The sequence below is a fragment of the Colias eurytheme genome, chromosome 29 (assembly GCF_061535395.1).
Source record: "Colias eurytheme isolate Ceu_HAF_F1 chromosome 29, ilColEury1 Martin Lab GWU primary, whole genome shotgun sequence".
NCBI lineage: Eukaryota > Metazoa > Arthropoda > Insecta > Lepidoptera > Pieridae > Colias > Colias eurytheme.
In genome coordinates, this window is record NC_143008.1 from 1219580 (window position 1) to 1234810 (window position 15231).

At 34.5% G+C, this 15231-nt stretch overlaps 2 protein-coding genes across 2 annotated transcripts in view; one reads left to right on the forward strand and one right to left on the reverse strand.

Moving 5' to 3' along the window:
• The window catches only part of LOC149896025 (serine hydrolase-like protein), a 98460-nt gene that overhangs the window by 5852 nt on the left and 77377 nt on the right, over positions 1-15231 (reverse strand). The window lies entirely within an intron of this gene.
• Positions 1758-2783, forward strand: LOC149896026 (G/T mismatch-specific thymine DNA glycosylase-like). The gene is made up of 2 exons (XM_090118397.1): positions 1758-1984; positions 2559-2783. The coding sequence occupies exons 1-2, from the start codon at positions 1784-1786 to the stop codon at positions 2781-2783; spliced, it is 426 nt and encodes a 141-aa protein (XP_089974523.1). The 5' UTR covers positions 1758-1783.

The window sequence follows — 15231 nt, forward strand, 5'->3', positions numbered from 1 at the left end:
ATTGTAATGAATAGGCTCATAAACTACTGGACCGATTTTAAAAATTCTTTCACCATTCGAAAGCTACATTATCCACGAGTAACATAGGCTAGGTTTTATCCCGGAAATCCCACGGGAACGGGAACTATGCGGGTTTTTCTTTGAAAACGCGGGCGAAGCCCGTAAATGTACCAATGGAAGGTACTTGTTCCCACAACACAGGGAATCCTAGAGTAGGAACAATTCAATTTCTATGCATCTTAGGTATATTTTCGAAAAAAAGAAGTTATTTTTTATTGTTATTTAATTTTCGCGGCCGACCCTTTCTATCTCTCTTGCACTTTAAACTATCTCTCCATATACACAATCATCAAATTGTTATACTTACCTACTTTCACTACGTTTTTATTTGTACATATTTAATACTTAACAATCGAATTAGCGTCTGGCTAATTAATTTTAGATTATATTATGTTTGAAGAACATAATATGAAATTTACAGACATTCTAAAATAATTTGAATTTTTTATAAAAACTAAATTAAAAATTGCGTCTGGCACCTATTTTACAACGAAAAAAACGTCTTGCAATAAAAAAATTATGATTGATGGATCTATCTAAAGGCAAAAGTTTAAAAATTACGCGTTAAAAAATGACTTTAAATTAAGGATAATTTCCTGTGCAGATAAGATGCGCACTACTGAACGCAACCACTCCGGCCAGCCAGACTGCGCGGACTCTAACCGAAATAGCTAGAGGAACAATATATCAAAAAACCAGCTATACTAAAATGACTTCTTTTTCAACGTTAATAGCTCCCGTACCAATAGCTTTCAATAATAATTTTTCGGTCGAGTGTTTTTTGAATTGAGGGAAAAATAAATAATTTCCTCTTTATAAAATTAACATAGATTAATTAGATTAAATAACAGTAATTTTTATCAGCTTAAAGGTTCCAAAAACGATGTCAGCATGTGTTTTCCTTAACGTTTAAAGAAACTTATAATACCTAACTACCTACTATGTAGCTTTTTTTTAATCTTTCATCGTGATAAATGTAATAAATATTGCATTAATTTTTAAAGTTGTAGCAGTACCTATAGAATGAGCCATGAGGAAATATGAATTAATAAACATTAAACAGAGTAACATGCAGAGCAAATAATACAATTCGAAAACGCGCGGGTTTTCACGTTTCAATTCACGAAGCGGGCTTGTTTTTATACAGTGAGATTTACAATGCCTGAGATGCCTACCTATTCCGCAAATATGGGCTATTCTTTTAATTTTCCCATGTTTTTCCTATCACCACTAAAGTAAAAAAAAACTTTTCACGGATAGAAAAACTTATACAAAACAAAACACAAGTTCTTTCACAGCCAGCTGACAAATAATTATTAAATCTTGATGAATATTTCAATTTATAAAATAAAGGGTTTTTTTATATGTAACTAGAATTTTTATCCTCCTTTCGTGACGTATTTTAATACAAACAAACCTCTGAGTTTACGATCGAGATGTTTACGTGATAACGTCTTATTGGTCGCAGCGCTCGAGATGAGACGGGAGATCTGTCCGTCTCTCTCTCGTTATACTTGCGATCGCGCTCGTGAGGTTTTTGTGTGACACAAGTTTCTGAACATGTCACCCGACTAAAACGATTTTAAAAACGTTATCACGTTAAAAATAAAATATTGCTGCGTGCAAAATCTCTTAATGAACTTTATTATGATCTAGCCAGCTTTAATAAATAACCATATACCCTAAATTCCAGCTATTAAACTTCGGCATCGGTTTCACGAACATGGTAGCGCGACCCACGAAGGGCTCGGCTGACCTCACGCGGCGCGAGATCAAGGAGGGCTCGGCGATACTCCTGGAGAAGCTGCAGACCTTTCGGCCGAAGGTCGCCGTGTTCAACGGAAAGCTCATATACGAAGTGTTCTCCGGGAAAAAGGACTTTTGTTTTGGGAAACAGCCGGATACTATAGCTGGGACTAATACGGTAAGCGATTTGGTTTGACACATAGATATCGCCAGAAATTATGTGTTTTTTATAACGTTTTCAGTGTCGAGAAATTTCATAAAATTAATATTTGAATTAAGCTTAATAATTCTAATTAGAAATAACTTCTACCTGTATGCACATCTACAGTTTATAAAGTTTGTTTGTTGTTTTTAAAATCTTTTAAATAATTGGCATCACTAATATAAATGCCGCATAACTCGTAAGTTTTACTATACTATTACACACACCTGACTATGTTACCACATTCACGTTCAGCAAACAAACTAAATTTAACAACGTAACATTCCATTAGGAACTTCTGACATTAAAATGCACGAAATAAATACTAAAATATTATAAAGGCGAAAGTTTGTATGGATGTATGGATGTTTGTTACTCTTTCACGTAAAAACTACTGAACCGATTACAATGAAATTTAGCACACATATAGAGGGTAACTTGGATTAACACATAGGATAGGTTTTATCCCGGAAATCCCACGGGAACGGGAACTATGCGGGTTTTCCTTTGAAATCTAGTAAATACTAAACTTCGAATCCAACAATTTCAGTACATGTGGGTGATGCCGTCATCATCAGCGCGCTGCGCACAACTACCACGCGCAGCAGACAAAGTTCCGTTCTATGCGGCGCTGAAGAAATTCCGCGACTATCTAAATGGTTTAGTGGCACATGTCGATGAAGCGGAACTGGTGTTCCCGGATAACACGAGCCGCCGGCCCCAGGAGGAAATGGAGATACGCAGGTGGGGGATTTTGTGGTGTGGCAGGATATAGGATAGAGGAAGGGTGGAAAAAGTTGGGAGGGGAGAAAAGTTGGGTAGAAAAGGTTAGATTGTGTCATGAAAAGTTGGGACAGGTAGAAAATTTTAGGTATATTATAGATTGTATTGGTCGATTGGTTGCGTTGTGAGGGTGGTGATGGATGGTAATTTGGCTCTGGGAAAGTGGGAAAACTGATTTTGATTGTAAGAAAGAAAAAAATTATAATTATTCAAGTTATTATTTTTGGCAATAAATATGTTTTCTTTCTCTTCTTTTGGTGTGCTTTAGTTTTTGGTGTGTTTTTGTTTCTTTTTTGTTTTTTTTTTTTGTTTTGCATCGCTGTGTTTTGTTAGAGCGGTCTTGGAATGTACATGCTAAATTGAGTCTTATTACTAGTACAGTAAAGACTATTGTTCTTTTTGCTTTCCGTAAATCCAAATTCAAAAATTGAAATAGCCCGTTATGATTATTATGTTCTATACTCATTGAATTCTATTTTTAAAATAGTTGTGTACGTTCCAAAACCGTTTTTCAAACTTTAACTATTTTATATTAAAAAAACGCAATTGTGATAAGAACAGAGAGGTATAATGACGTAATTGTAGGTTTAGTGAGAGAGTGATGCTAGAGAGACGTGTAATGTAAGAATTTTGCATATTTTCACTTGTGATATTGTCTTGTATAGAATATGGTGTGTGCCCTCTCTGTTCGTATATGATCTGTGTTTTGTAAATGCATAATAATATTATATGATCTGTGTTCTCAGGAATTGTATGAAAAATTACTAGTTAAGGTACCATTTTGTGTGTGTTAAGAATGGTAGATGGTTTTTCTTCATGTACTTACTACACAACGGTGCACTATTTAAAATCGCATAATTTTTTATTTATTCAAGCATCGGTCAAAATATAATTTTAAAAAATTTGAATCAACAGGGTATTTAAGATTGCTTAAGATTTATTATTCTTTATTTATATTAAAAATTATATTTTAGGTTTCGCCTCGCGCGCTTGTATTGAGCGATTATTTGTTTTATTTTTTTTATTTGTTCTAAGTAATTGTTAGCTTACTTCCGACGCCCATGAAATCATAAAATAGCTTGTGATATTTATCTATTAACTGCCAAAAGTTACATTAATAATGGTTTATGACTTTTGTCTAATTAATTTGGGTGTGTCGGAAAGGTTTGGTATGGTATTAATTGTAAGGGTGTTGCCACACAAATTTTATTTGTGTGAACGCCTCCGTGTTTATGTATTGTGTTTGTAAATAAGGAGTGCTTTATTATGCTTTTTATATTTTTATTATTTAATTATATTGATACTATTATATTTTGCTTTTGTATTATACATAACATTGTTTTTGAGTACTTACGTTTCTAGTAAACGCTTGAGGTGTCGGTTGTTATCAGTTTCATTTCAATTGAAAATAAATAAGAAATTTTTAACTATTAAAGGTTTTTGCTATTGCTGAACCTGTAATGATTGTTTTAGTAATTCCACTAGACATATCATTTTACCAATTAAGTGAAGAGGTTCAAATCGACATATATTATTCTTACATTCTTTCAATATTTTTAATTTATTTATTACGGTGGAAGTAATTAGTACATTTTCTAAGATAATCAAAAAATGACCGACACCAAGCGCCTTGGCCTATTCTCGAATAAGTTGTGATCGTATTGTGTTCCCGTCTCGAATATCTACATATAATATAACAGTGCAATGTGGGCGAGACTAGTGTCCTATCTCGGTAGTGTACGACAACGTATCAAGGGACCGCTTGTCTAAACCGTTCGGCGACAAGTCGCACGACATCCGATCGGGTGCGTGCGACCGTCTGGAGTTACGTCTAAATGCTAGAATAAGTCTCTATCATCGAGTTAGTTTTAGTGTACGCAACTTATCGCACGCGCACGCAATACGCGCCCGTACTTGCGTGCGCGGGCTACAAGTTGCATTTTATCTCTCTAAGTATTGAAAATCGTTACGCAGATTCCCTTCCGCATTGTGTACTTAATTCTCGCTCTCGAACGAATCTGCGCAACGCTTTGCACCTTTGTTAGGGTTGACCAGTGTGTGCATTGAGTCGCTCAACTATTTGTACAGTATGTATATTTTTGTAAAATTTCAACTCTAACTCGTGGCAATATTATCAAATTTTAAAAAAATTATCTCTAACTAGTACAATTGTTATGCAGTTCTGTTTTTACTGTCGTTAGTCTTAGAGCGTTTTCACATTATCCGATCCGATATCGGATATCGGACGCCGATAGCCGATATCCGATATCGGATACAATTTTCCCTTTCACATTGTCCGATAAAATCCTTCCGATATCATCATGAGTGTTGCTAGAAATTTTTAGAGAAAACTAAACTAAATTGCCAGTTGATAAAAAAGGTATAATTAAAAAAAATTCAAATGATAGATCATAGTAGTACATACATTAAAAATAACTACGTAAAAAAACAACTTCAAAAAAAGAAAAGTAAAATGTAAAAAAGATTTGATATCATTAATTACTGCATATTATTTAGATGTGCTATTTACTAAATAGTTTTGAATTCTGATATCGGTCATTTGTATATATATGTTAACACATTATAAATTAAATAAATTTATATCAATACTACAACCTAGTATTAGTTAATAGTTTTAGTAATACATATTATGTATCAGTAAATACCTTTCAAAATCTATTAAATGTATTTTTAACAAGACGTACCTAGTCATTTAGTCATTTTTTCACTATATACATTTATAAAAGTACATTTATAACCTATGATAAATTTATTAAGTGATACAATCTTTGTTCACATTTTCTATTCTTTTTCTTATCACACTGTAAATAATATTGTCACCCGTTCAAATATATATTTTATAATATGATTGTTGTAATTTCCTGTAAGTAAAGATACATAAATTATTTTACTGTCATAAGCAATTATTTTAGAATTAAGAGTTTTCAAATATTCTTTGTTGTTAATTCAAAATAAAAATAAAATCGGTGTGAAATCTCCTCCTTTTTTTGAAGTCGGTTAAAAACAAAGCACTCAATGACAACAATACAATAAACAGCACAACCACAGAGCACAACCAACATCCGAGTAGGAGGAGGAGCGAGGCAGAATGAGTTAAAATAAAGATGATAGACACTAATATTTTCGAAGATAGATATTTGAATTTAAGAACGCAATATATTTTTGAATAGCTGCCGTATAAATCGTATTTTTAATGCCTATAAATACTTAAATGTGTGTTTTCTTAATAAAAAAAGGTTTCTTTTAATAGAAAGGATTTTAGGTTAAAGCAAAGAATTTTTTAAAGATTTAGCGCCCTATAAGACTGAAAATACACAAACTAGTGCTTTTTTGCTGTTGGTATACTGCCTTTTCGAAAATTGAGTTGGCAACACTGAACATTATCGTCCGATAGCTCACGGGCATATCGGTGTCGGCTCCGATATCCGATATCGGATCGGACAATGTGAAAGACAGGTACATATTTCATACATTTTACTTCCCTCCGATATCGGATATCGGCTATCGGCTTCCGATATCCGATATCGGATCGGATAATGTGAAAACGCTCTTAGGGCAACGTCGATCCATCGCTTCGGTTAGGCTCTGTCGGTGATAAGACTGAGAGACAATGATATAGTTGCACGACTCACGCATTGCTGTCGCGGTCATTCATTCGGGACAGTAAGTCGCGTTCATTTCGAATCACCCTTTATCACGCTAAATGCGGTTTCAGTGTATGACGTACTGAACCCAAATTTTGGCCGGGTCTTTGCACGCGGTGTCTATGGTTTTTTTTAACGTATAACTTTTCATTGTTATAAGTTTTCCCACTAAATTTTATCGCGTTTGCTTCAGTTTACCATGCCGGGAGTTTTAACTGTTAGTATATTTAAATTAGTGTATTTAAATGTATATTTCCTGCAAACAATATTCCTGACCATAAAGCACGGCGTGCACGGACACGATCTAGTTAACTTTTCTTGTTAAGGCTTGTGCTACACGAGCAGAGCTAGCGCGGGGCTCGCTCGGCGCTAAGTCTGCGAGTGTGACGCAGGCGCAAGGGCGTATCGCCAATTGGTTGTGAATAATCGCTTATCGCCCGTCAGCCTCATCCGTCGTTTCCCATACATGAAGATATCAGTATTGCAAACACCGACGCATCAACTCCTAAGCAATAAATTACTCTTTAGTCTATGTATAGAGCAATAAAAAGAAACCTTCGTTTGACGTTTCGGTGATATGTAATTCGCATCTCTCCACACGACACCGCAGAGGGTGGACGGCACTCGACCGTCTGTGAATAAAGTTACCCGCGTATTGAAGCGATGATAGCGCGTAGTGAACAACAAGGAGATCGAATCTAGCTCAATTTTTTCTTAATAATTAATTATTAATTGTAATTTATTAACTCCTACTCGCTTGTTGTTTACCGTTGACTCGTTCGATTTATCCTCTTGGCTGGTTTATTAGATAAATGTACAATAGCGATAATTCACGGTTTCACTTATGGAATTTAAGAGTTGATAGATATTATTTGATAATTTGGTAGTGTTAAACGTTCGTTTAAGCCAGCTAAGCCTCCTCAAGCTGCATAGTACTCAAACGACTCGCATTTCGAATAACGGTGCTTATTTCTCGTTGGTATGTTTGTTTGCGCGCGCGGACCTCGTTAGTCAATTACACCGCGGCGCCGCTCAGCCGCGCGTCGCGTCTCAGCGCGTTTAAAGTACAATTTATCTTTATATCTATTATTTATTAATTATAGTACATAAACTGTTGTCACTGTTGAGCTATGTCGCATGTTCTCGTCAGAGTTCGGTCTGTGTGTCCGTTTATATATACTTACGCTAGCAGTAACGATCGATAATGTTTGTACAGTTTTTAACGATACTTCTCGTAGCGTACTAAGCAAGAAATATTTTAGTATATATTTAAGATCTAATCGAATTACATTTTAGTGTATTATAATAAAGTACTCGAGTTTTCAAATTTCATTTTTAAAACTTTGTATGGTCCTATAGGTTTTGTTTGATCGTCTCATCTGAAACCGACTCCGTGGAATGTAATTAGAAATTTAACTGGAAGAATTTTAAATAAATTAAAACAACATTAATATTATTTAAGTAATGTATTATAAAATAGGAATAAGGTAAAAAGTTATTAACATTGTATGGAAAATTGTGACAAAATTATAGTCATTTGTAATATTATAGTGATGTTTTATTCTACCCTATACTATACCCTATACTTGTCTACTGTATATTTTAAACTAGCTTCCGCCCGCGGCTTCGCCCGCTTGGTGTTTTGATAAAAGGTAGCCTATGTTCTTTCTCAGGGTCTAAAGATTGTCTGTGCCAAATTTCATCAAAGTCGGTTGAGAGGTTTAAGGGTGCGTATAAAGCAAAATTACCAATCTTCTATTAGATGATACGTGTAATATTCAAGACCAAATCTAAAAAATAAAATATATATCAAACTAGATGATATGTTCAACGATTCTGTTCAATCAAAAACATAAAATATTAAAATTGACTCGATAAAAAAAAATCACCAAGTTAGCTCTAATTTTCACACTTTTACGTTTTCTACTTGACATGGTAATACCATGTCTGGTGCACTACATACAAAAGACGATTAATGCCATCCGTCTACCAATAGATGCCGCTAAGTGTATCATTTTAACCAGCAAGAAACAAAATTAGATTTAATTGCAATTTCATTGCTTTTTATAATTTTTTACATACTTTTGTAAATGGAACCTACCTATTTAATTTAATTTTCACTCGATTTTAACTAATTTTACAGAAAAGTTTATATTCAAAACAACGCCATCTCATGAAACTACTATAAACAAGTTATTCTCCTCCGATTTGGCGATGCTAAACGAATACTAGATGGCACTAAGACGTTTTTACGTTACTTTTCACGTTTTTAACACAGACTAATAATAATATCACAGACCACAGACTAATAATAATATATGTACTACGTTTTTAATACATAACCTCATTGCCTTTGCAGTACCTATAAAAAATATTGTAAATGGGATAAAGCCGTTATTAATTATTACTAACTGCGTTCCTGTAGCGGCTTATATTAGGTAGGTACCTAGTGTATTGATCGTTTTCATACGAAAAATGAATTGTCGGAAAACTTGCGAGATTGTGTGAATATTTGATTGCAAGATCTCATTACAAAATAATATACATTATACAACCTATACTTAAACCGTAGTAAGTATATTATTTCTAGTCACATTTAATTATAAGTATATAAATTATAAATAAATATTAAAGGACAATATTACACAAATCGACCTAGTCCCACAGTAATCTCAATTAAGGCTTATGTTGTGGGTACTATAGTCTGTCCACTATAAGCTTAGATGTATAATCGACTATAAATGCATCTACAGACGCTCCGATTTGGTTGGTGCCAACCATCCGACCACGACCAAATCGGAAAGTGTAGAGAGCGGTCGGTCCGACATAATTATTATTAATATTGGTTTGACGTGGTCGGATGCGCCGGCGGTACCGACCAAACCAACTTCCTATCCGATCCAACCAAATTGGAACGTCTGGAAGCTTTGTTCCGACCAAATCGGCTCATTCCATAGAGTAATATAGGTAATTGGCTCATTCACATTCGCAACGCCGCCGGTGTAGGACGTCAACATGAACGCCGAGGGAGTTACGGTCACCGAACGTGACATATTAATAAAATTGCTGGAACTATATAAAGACTTTCCCTGTTTGTGGGACTTAAGTAACAAAGATTACGCAAATAGAGATGCCAGAAATCAAGCGTATTTTATTATGTTAGAAGTATTAAAAAAAATTGACAGTGCGGCTACATTAAAAACCTTAAAAAATAAGTTGTAAGAGCCGCATATGACTGTAATTTTCTCTATTTCTATAGTAGAATTTAGCCCATTCTCTTCGTACTATGGTCAACTGACATATTACTCTATGGTCAACTGACAGCTGGAAGGCCAACCGTCGGACAATCTGTAGCAATGTTGGAATGGTTGCCTTGTCGGTTCCGATATGGTTGGCACCAACCAAATCGGAGCGTCTGTAGATGCTATATGAATTGCTTTTTGACAGCTCGACGGGTGATACCAGAAGTGATGTTCAAAAGATTATCGATTGTGATACCATTTCAATTATAAATTAAAAATATTATCATAAATCGAATCAGGTACGTAAATAATAATTACAACGTAAACGTACTAATAAGATATGTAATAATAAGACCACATATCTATGCATTGTATGTTAAAACTAAACTAAACTAATATTTTATTATTTATTGGTTTCTATCTTACAATTTGGTTGTCTTTACGTTTAAATTATAAATAGAAGAGTTATTCTGCATCGGATATATTTTACAGAGTATTTCTATCGATTATTATAATCTATCGACCCATCATTGAATAATTCTGTGTAGACATCACTAAGTGGGCGGGACCTGTCCATGAAGAACGATAATTATTTGTATGACATTTTAACATAGACAATACAATCCTTCATAGGCGTGAAGCTGTCAAAAAGCAAATATTAAAATGGACAGAGTATAGACGATGATAAATATAATTTAATATTTTATAAATACATATATATAGATAACACCCAGACCCAAAAACACATAATCAAGTTCATCACACAAATATTTGCCCTGACCGGGGATCGAACCCGGGACCGTCAGCTCAGTAGGCAGTTACTTTACCTCTGCGCCAACCGCGTCGTTAAGAATATCAAGAAATCATCATAATGATAATAAATCGAAACTAAAGTTAAATACCTACCTACGTCATCTTGTTTTATTTTCTAAATAATCCTATCAGATTACCTTTATATGAAGTATGAACCAAAAAGTTTTGAGATTTAAACCGTAGAAAAGGTTTTGAATGATCCTTTGCGTTTTTTTTCTTTATGCGCCTAAAATTAAATATTTCGACATCGATTCCCATAAGAATGAAGTATTTTCCCGTTATAAAAAGTAGCCTATGTTCATCAGGTAGGTATAATTTTTGCTTCGAATGGTGAAATAATTTTTCAAATCAATCCAGTAGTTTCGGATCCTATCCAATACAAACAAACAAACAATCAAATCATTTCTGTTTTGTAGATAAATACGAAAGTTACTCCGTCATAGTAGGACAAAATAGAAAATAGTGGGACCACGAGAAAATAGGTATTCCCGCACGCGTCTGAACCGATTTTGACGGAAATTTCGATATACATACACGGTACATACCTACGTTGAAAAAGGACATCTCAATTTTGTTGCATAAATATTAGTTGGATTCAAGGTGTAGGAACAGGGATTGAATAAGGCACACGGTTGAAGCCGTAGAATGAAAGTTGGTAATTTATAAGATTAATTTATTGTAAAATAAACTACTTCATTTTACTTAAACATATTCTATTTATCATTCATTGACTTATCATAAACTTTTGAGTCTAGTTAGGTACTAGTACCTATTATGTGAAAATTTTGAAAAAAAATGTTTTCTTTAGGAAATTATTAGCATTAATTACCTTGTCTTGTCATTAATTTATTTACCTACTTGGTAATAATCGGTCGAACACTTGTTTAAAGTTTATTTTCCTTGTCTTTTCCAGGTAATCTAAATTATTTAATTTTTGCAGTAGGTAATTAATTCATTTCGGCTTGAACAGACAAGGCCATTAGGTGAAGCGAGATTGCCAAATATGGGTGATCTGTAGATTGCCATCCTGCTGTCGAGCGTTCGCGGTACGGACGCCGCGCTGTTGCCGCACCGTGCATTTTGTATGAAAACAAACGACCGGCCGTGCGCCGTACGACAAACGCACAGCTTCGGCACTGTAGCGACTAGCGGTCCGATACGAAACGCATAAATTGAAAGAGCCATAAGACGTGTTGGAACAACATTCCACCACCATTTAACCAGTTTGACAAATATTAATAATTTTCGTTTCCAATGCCGGAGACATATTTTAAAATCCTGTTCTAACCCTGCATTTGTATCGAATTACAGTTTACACATAAACTTTAATTAAATATTTATTTTATTTACTGGTTATAATATAACATAACATTATATAGACCGTTATTTTCTGCCTATTTATCATTATAATTATAAACATTGTAAGTATGTATATGTTAACGGAAATGTATGTAATCCGTCATTGTATAAAATTCCCAGGAAATGTATGTAATTCCTAAAATCGCATGGAAATGTGTGAAATAAATTATTTTATAGTACACATTTCCTAAAACATCTAAGATATTGGAAGGTACGCGGGACGAGGGGTATGTATGTCGCAATCGGATTGTATAATCCGCCGAATTACAAACGGCCGGCATTTTGTAATATGCCGAAAATTCGTAATCAGAATTTTTTGGTTTGGATAAGGGGGTGGGTTAGGTTAGGTTCGTGTTTTTTAGAACTATACAGAAATAGGAGCCCCACGAAGTGGGGCTCCGTCGGCTCGCGACCGTCTTTTTGTAGAATGTTTGAAAAAGACGAATTTCGGCATATTACAAAATGCCGGCCGTTTGTAATACGGCGGATTATATAATCCAACTGCGACATGTACACGGGGACAGCAGGACGAGGGGACTGATTACCTTAAGGACGCTGTCACAAATCTGCGTTACTCAAATTTAGGTATTTAACGTCGCAACGTGGTTCGCGGGACATCACGCTCACGTAAACATAGCGCATTCCATTTTATAGACCATCTTCATACTTGATTTTTTTTTTTTTATATTTTTATTGAAATTGATTCCAGAAGATTACTGGGAACTTTAAAAAATTCATTTTGTTACTTTTATTAGTAGGTACGATCCTTATAAGTATTTAAGTGTATTCAACCAACTTAAAAAAGTGGGACTATTTTACAACAATTTGAATATGAATTGTATTATTGTATACAATATCGAAGCTTTTTAAGAAATATATAAAATATTTTTTTAAGAATTATTATCATACATAATATTATGTTACCGGCAAAATATTAAACCCGGCATTGTATGCAATTCTTAGTAAATGTAGGTATGTTATTCCGAGAAACAGTCGGAATTAAATAAATTAAATTCGTCACATTATCTATATCTTTAAATCTGAACTTTTCCTAAGTAGCAAACACATTTGCAAATGTGGGTGGTTTTTGGGGTAGCTATTAACCAATATGAGGTCAAAACTATAATCCAAGATGGCGCCGACGAAAATTTTACATCTTTTCGTCATGGGTGTCATTTTCAAGGAGTTGGAGTAGCTATTAAACAATATGAGGTCAAATCCAAAATGGCGCCGACGAAAATTTGACATCATTTCGTCATGGGTGTCATTTTCATGGTTTTTGGGGTAGCTATTAACCAATATGAGGTCAAAACTAAAATCCAAGATGGCGCGGACGAAAATTTTACATATTTTCGTCATGGGTGTCATTTTCATGGTTTTTGGGGTAGCTATTAACCAATATGAGGTCAAAACTAAAATCCAAGATGGCGCGGACGAAAATTTTACATATTTTCGTCATGGGTGTCATTTTCATGGTTATTGGGGTATCTATTAACCTATATGAGGTCAAAACTAAAATCCAAGATGGCGCGGACGAAAATTTTACATATTTTCGTCATGGGTGTCATTTTGATGGTAATTGGGGTATCTATTAACCAATACTAGACTACAGGCCCGTGTTGAAAAAATTATGGGTCATTTGACCCACCAGGTGACCTATCTAGAACGATATAAGAGCATAAAATAATAAGATTCATCACTATGACGTCACTTGTAAGCTGTCCACCTGAGTGCAGATGAGAATTCGAAGGTTCAGGTAGAGATTTTCTCCCCTTGTCTCCATGATTTTTGTACGGCGTTGCGGAATAATTGATTAAAAGTAGTATAGAAATAGTATGACACAGATGCCGTACAAAATCAAATGACCAAATTTACCCCGGCAACTGTCGAAAAATAAAAATAAATTCCGACTTTGTGGACCACCATTTTTGTACGGCATCTGTGTCATAGTATTTCTATACTACTTTTAAGCCATTATTCCGCAACGCCGTACAAAAATCATGGAGATAAGGGGAGAAAATCTCTACCTGAACTTTCGAATTCTCATCTGCACTCAGGTGGACAGCTTACGAGTGACGTCATAGTGCTGAATCTTATAATTTTATGCTCTTATATCATTCTAGATAGGTCAGGTGGTGGGTCAAATGACCCATAATTTTTTCAACATGGGCCTGTAGTCTATACGAGGTCAAAACTAAAATCCAAGATGGCGCCGACGAAAATTTTACATCTTTTCGACACGGGTGTCATTTTCATGGTTTTTGGGGTAGCTATTAACCAATATGAGGTTAAAACTAAAATCCAAGATGGCGCGGACGAAAATTTTACATATTTTCGTCATGGGTGTCATTTTCATGGTTATTGGGGTATCTATTAACCAATATGAGGTCAAAACTAAAATCCAAGATGGCGCGGACGAAAATTTTACATATTTTCGTCATGGGTGTCATTTTCATGGTTATTGGGGTATCTATTAACCAATATGAGGTCAAAACTAAAATCCAAGATGGCGCCGACGAAAATTTTACATCTTTTCGACACGGGTGTCATTTTCATGGTTTTTGGGGTAGCTATTAATCAATATGAGGTCAAAACTAAAATCGAAGATGGCGCTGACGAAAATTTTACATCTTTTCATCACGGGTGTCATTTTCATGGTTTTTGTGGTGGCTATTTACCAATATGTGGTCAAAGCTAAAATCCAAGAGGGTGTCGACGAAACTCTTACATCTTTTCGGCATGGGTGTCATTATCAAGGTTTTTGAGACAGCTATGTAGGTATTACCAAATCCCCAATGTAACCGTCGATAATTAGGTATATTTTTCTTACTCCTTTAAAGTAAACTTAAATAAAATAACTAAAACGTTAACAACTACAGTTTTGTAGAAAGTCTTAAAAAAAAACAATTTTAAAGAACATGTTCTTTAAAATTGTGTGTTGTGTTTTATATTACATTTCTAAATTCTAAATATTAGAATTTAGAAATGTAATATAAAACGCAACTCTGTGGCAATCATCATCTGTGTTTATATTCTGACAGATATTATTAACTTTAAATATATTCGCTAAACTTTTTTTAAAATAAAGTTTATCTAAAACATTTAAACGAAGATAATAAAAAAAAGAACGTGTGTGCCGAGAAAACGTGTCAGATTCATAGCTACCAAAATCGCCGCCTTGCTCCATAACGCGACAGTATTACCATGACGCGATCTTGAAATTCGACGACCATCTTGGATTTTAGTTTTGACCTCATATTCGTTAATAGCTATCCCAAAAACCATGAAAATGACACCCATCACGAAAAAAGTCAAATTTTCGTCAGCGCCATCTTGGATTATAGTTTTGACCTCATATTCG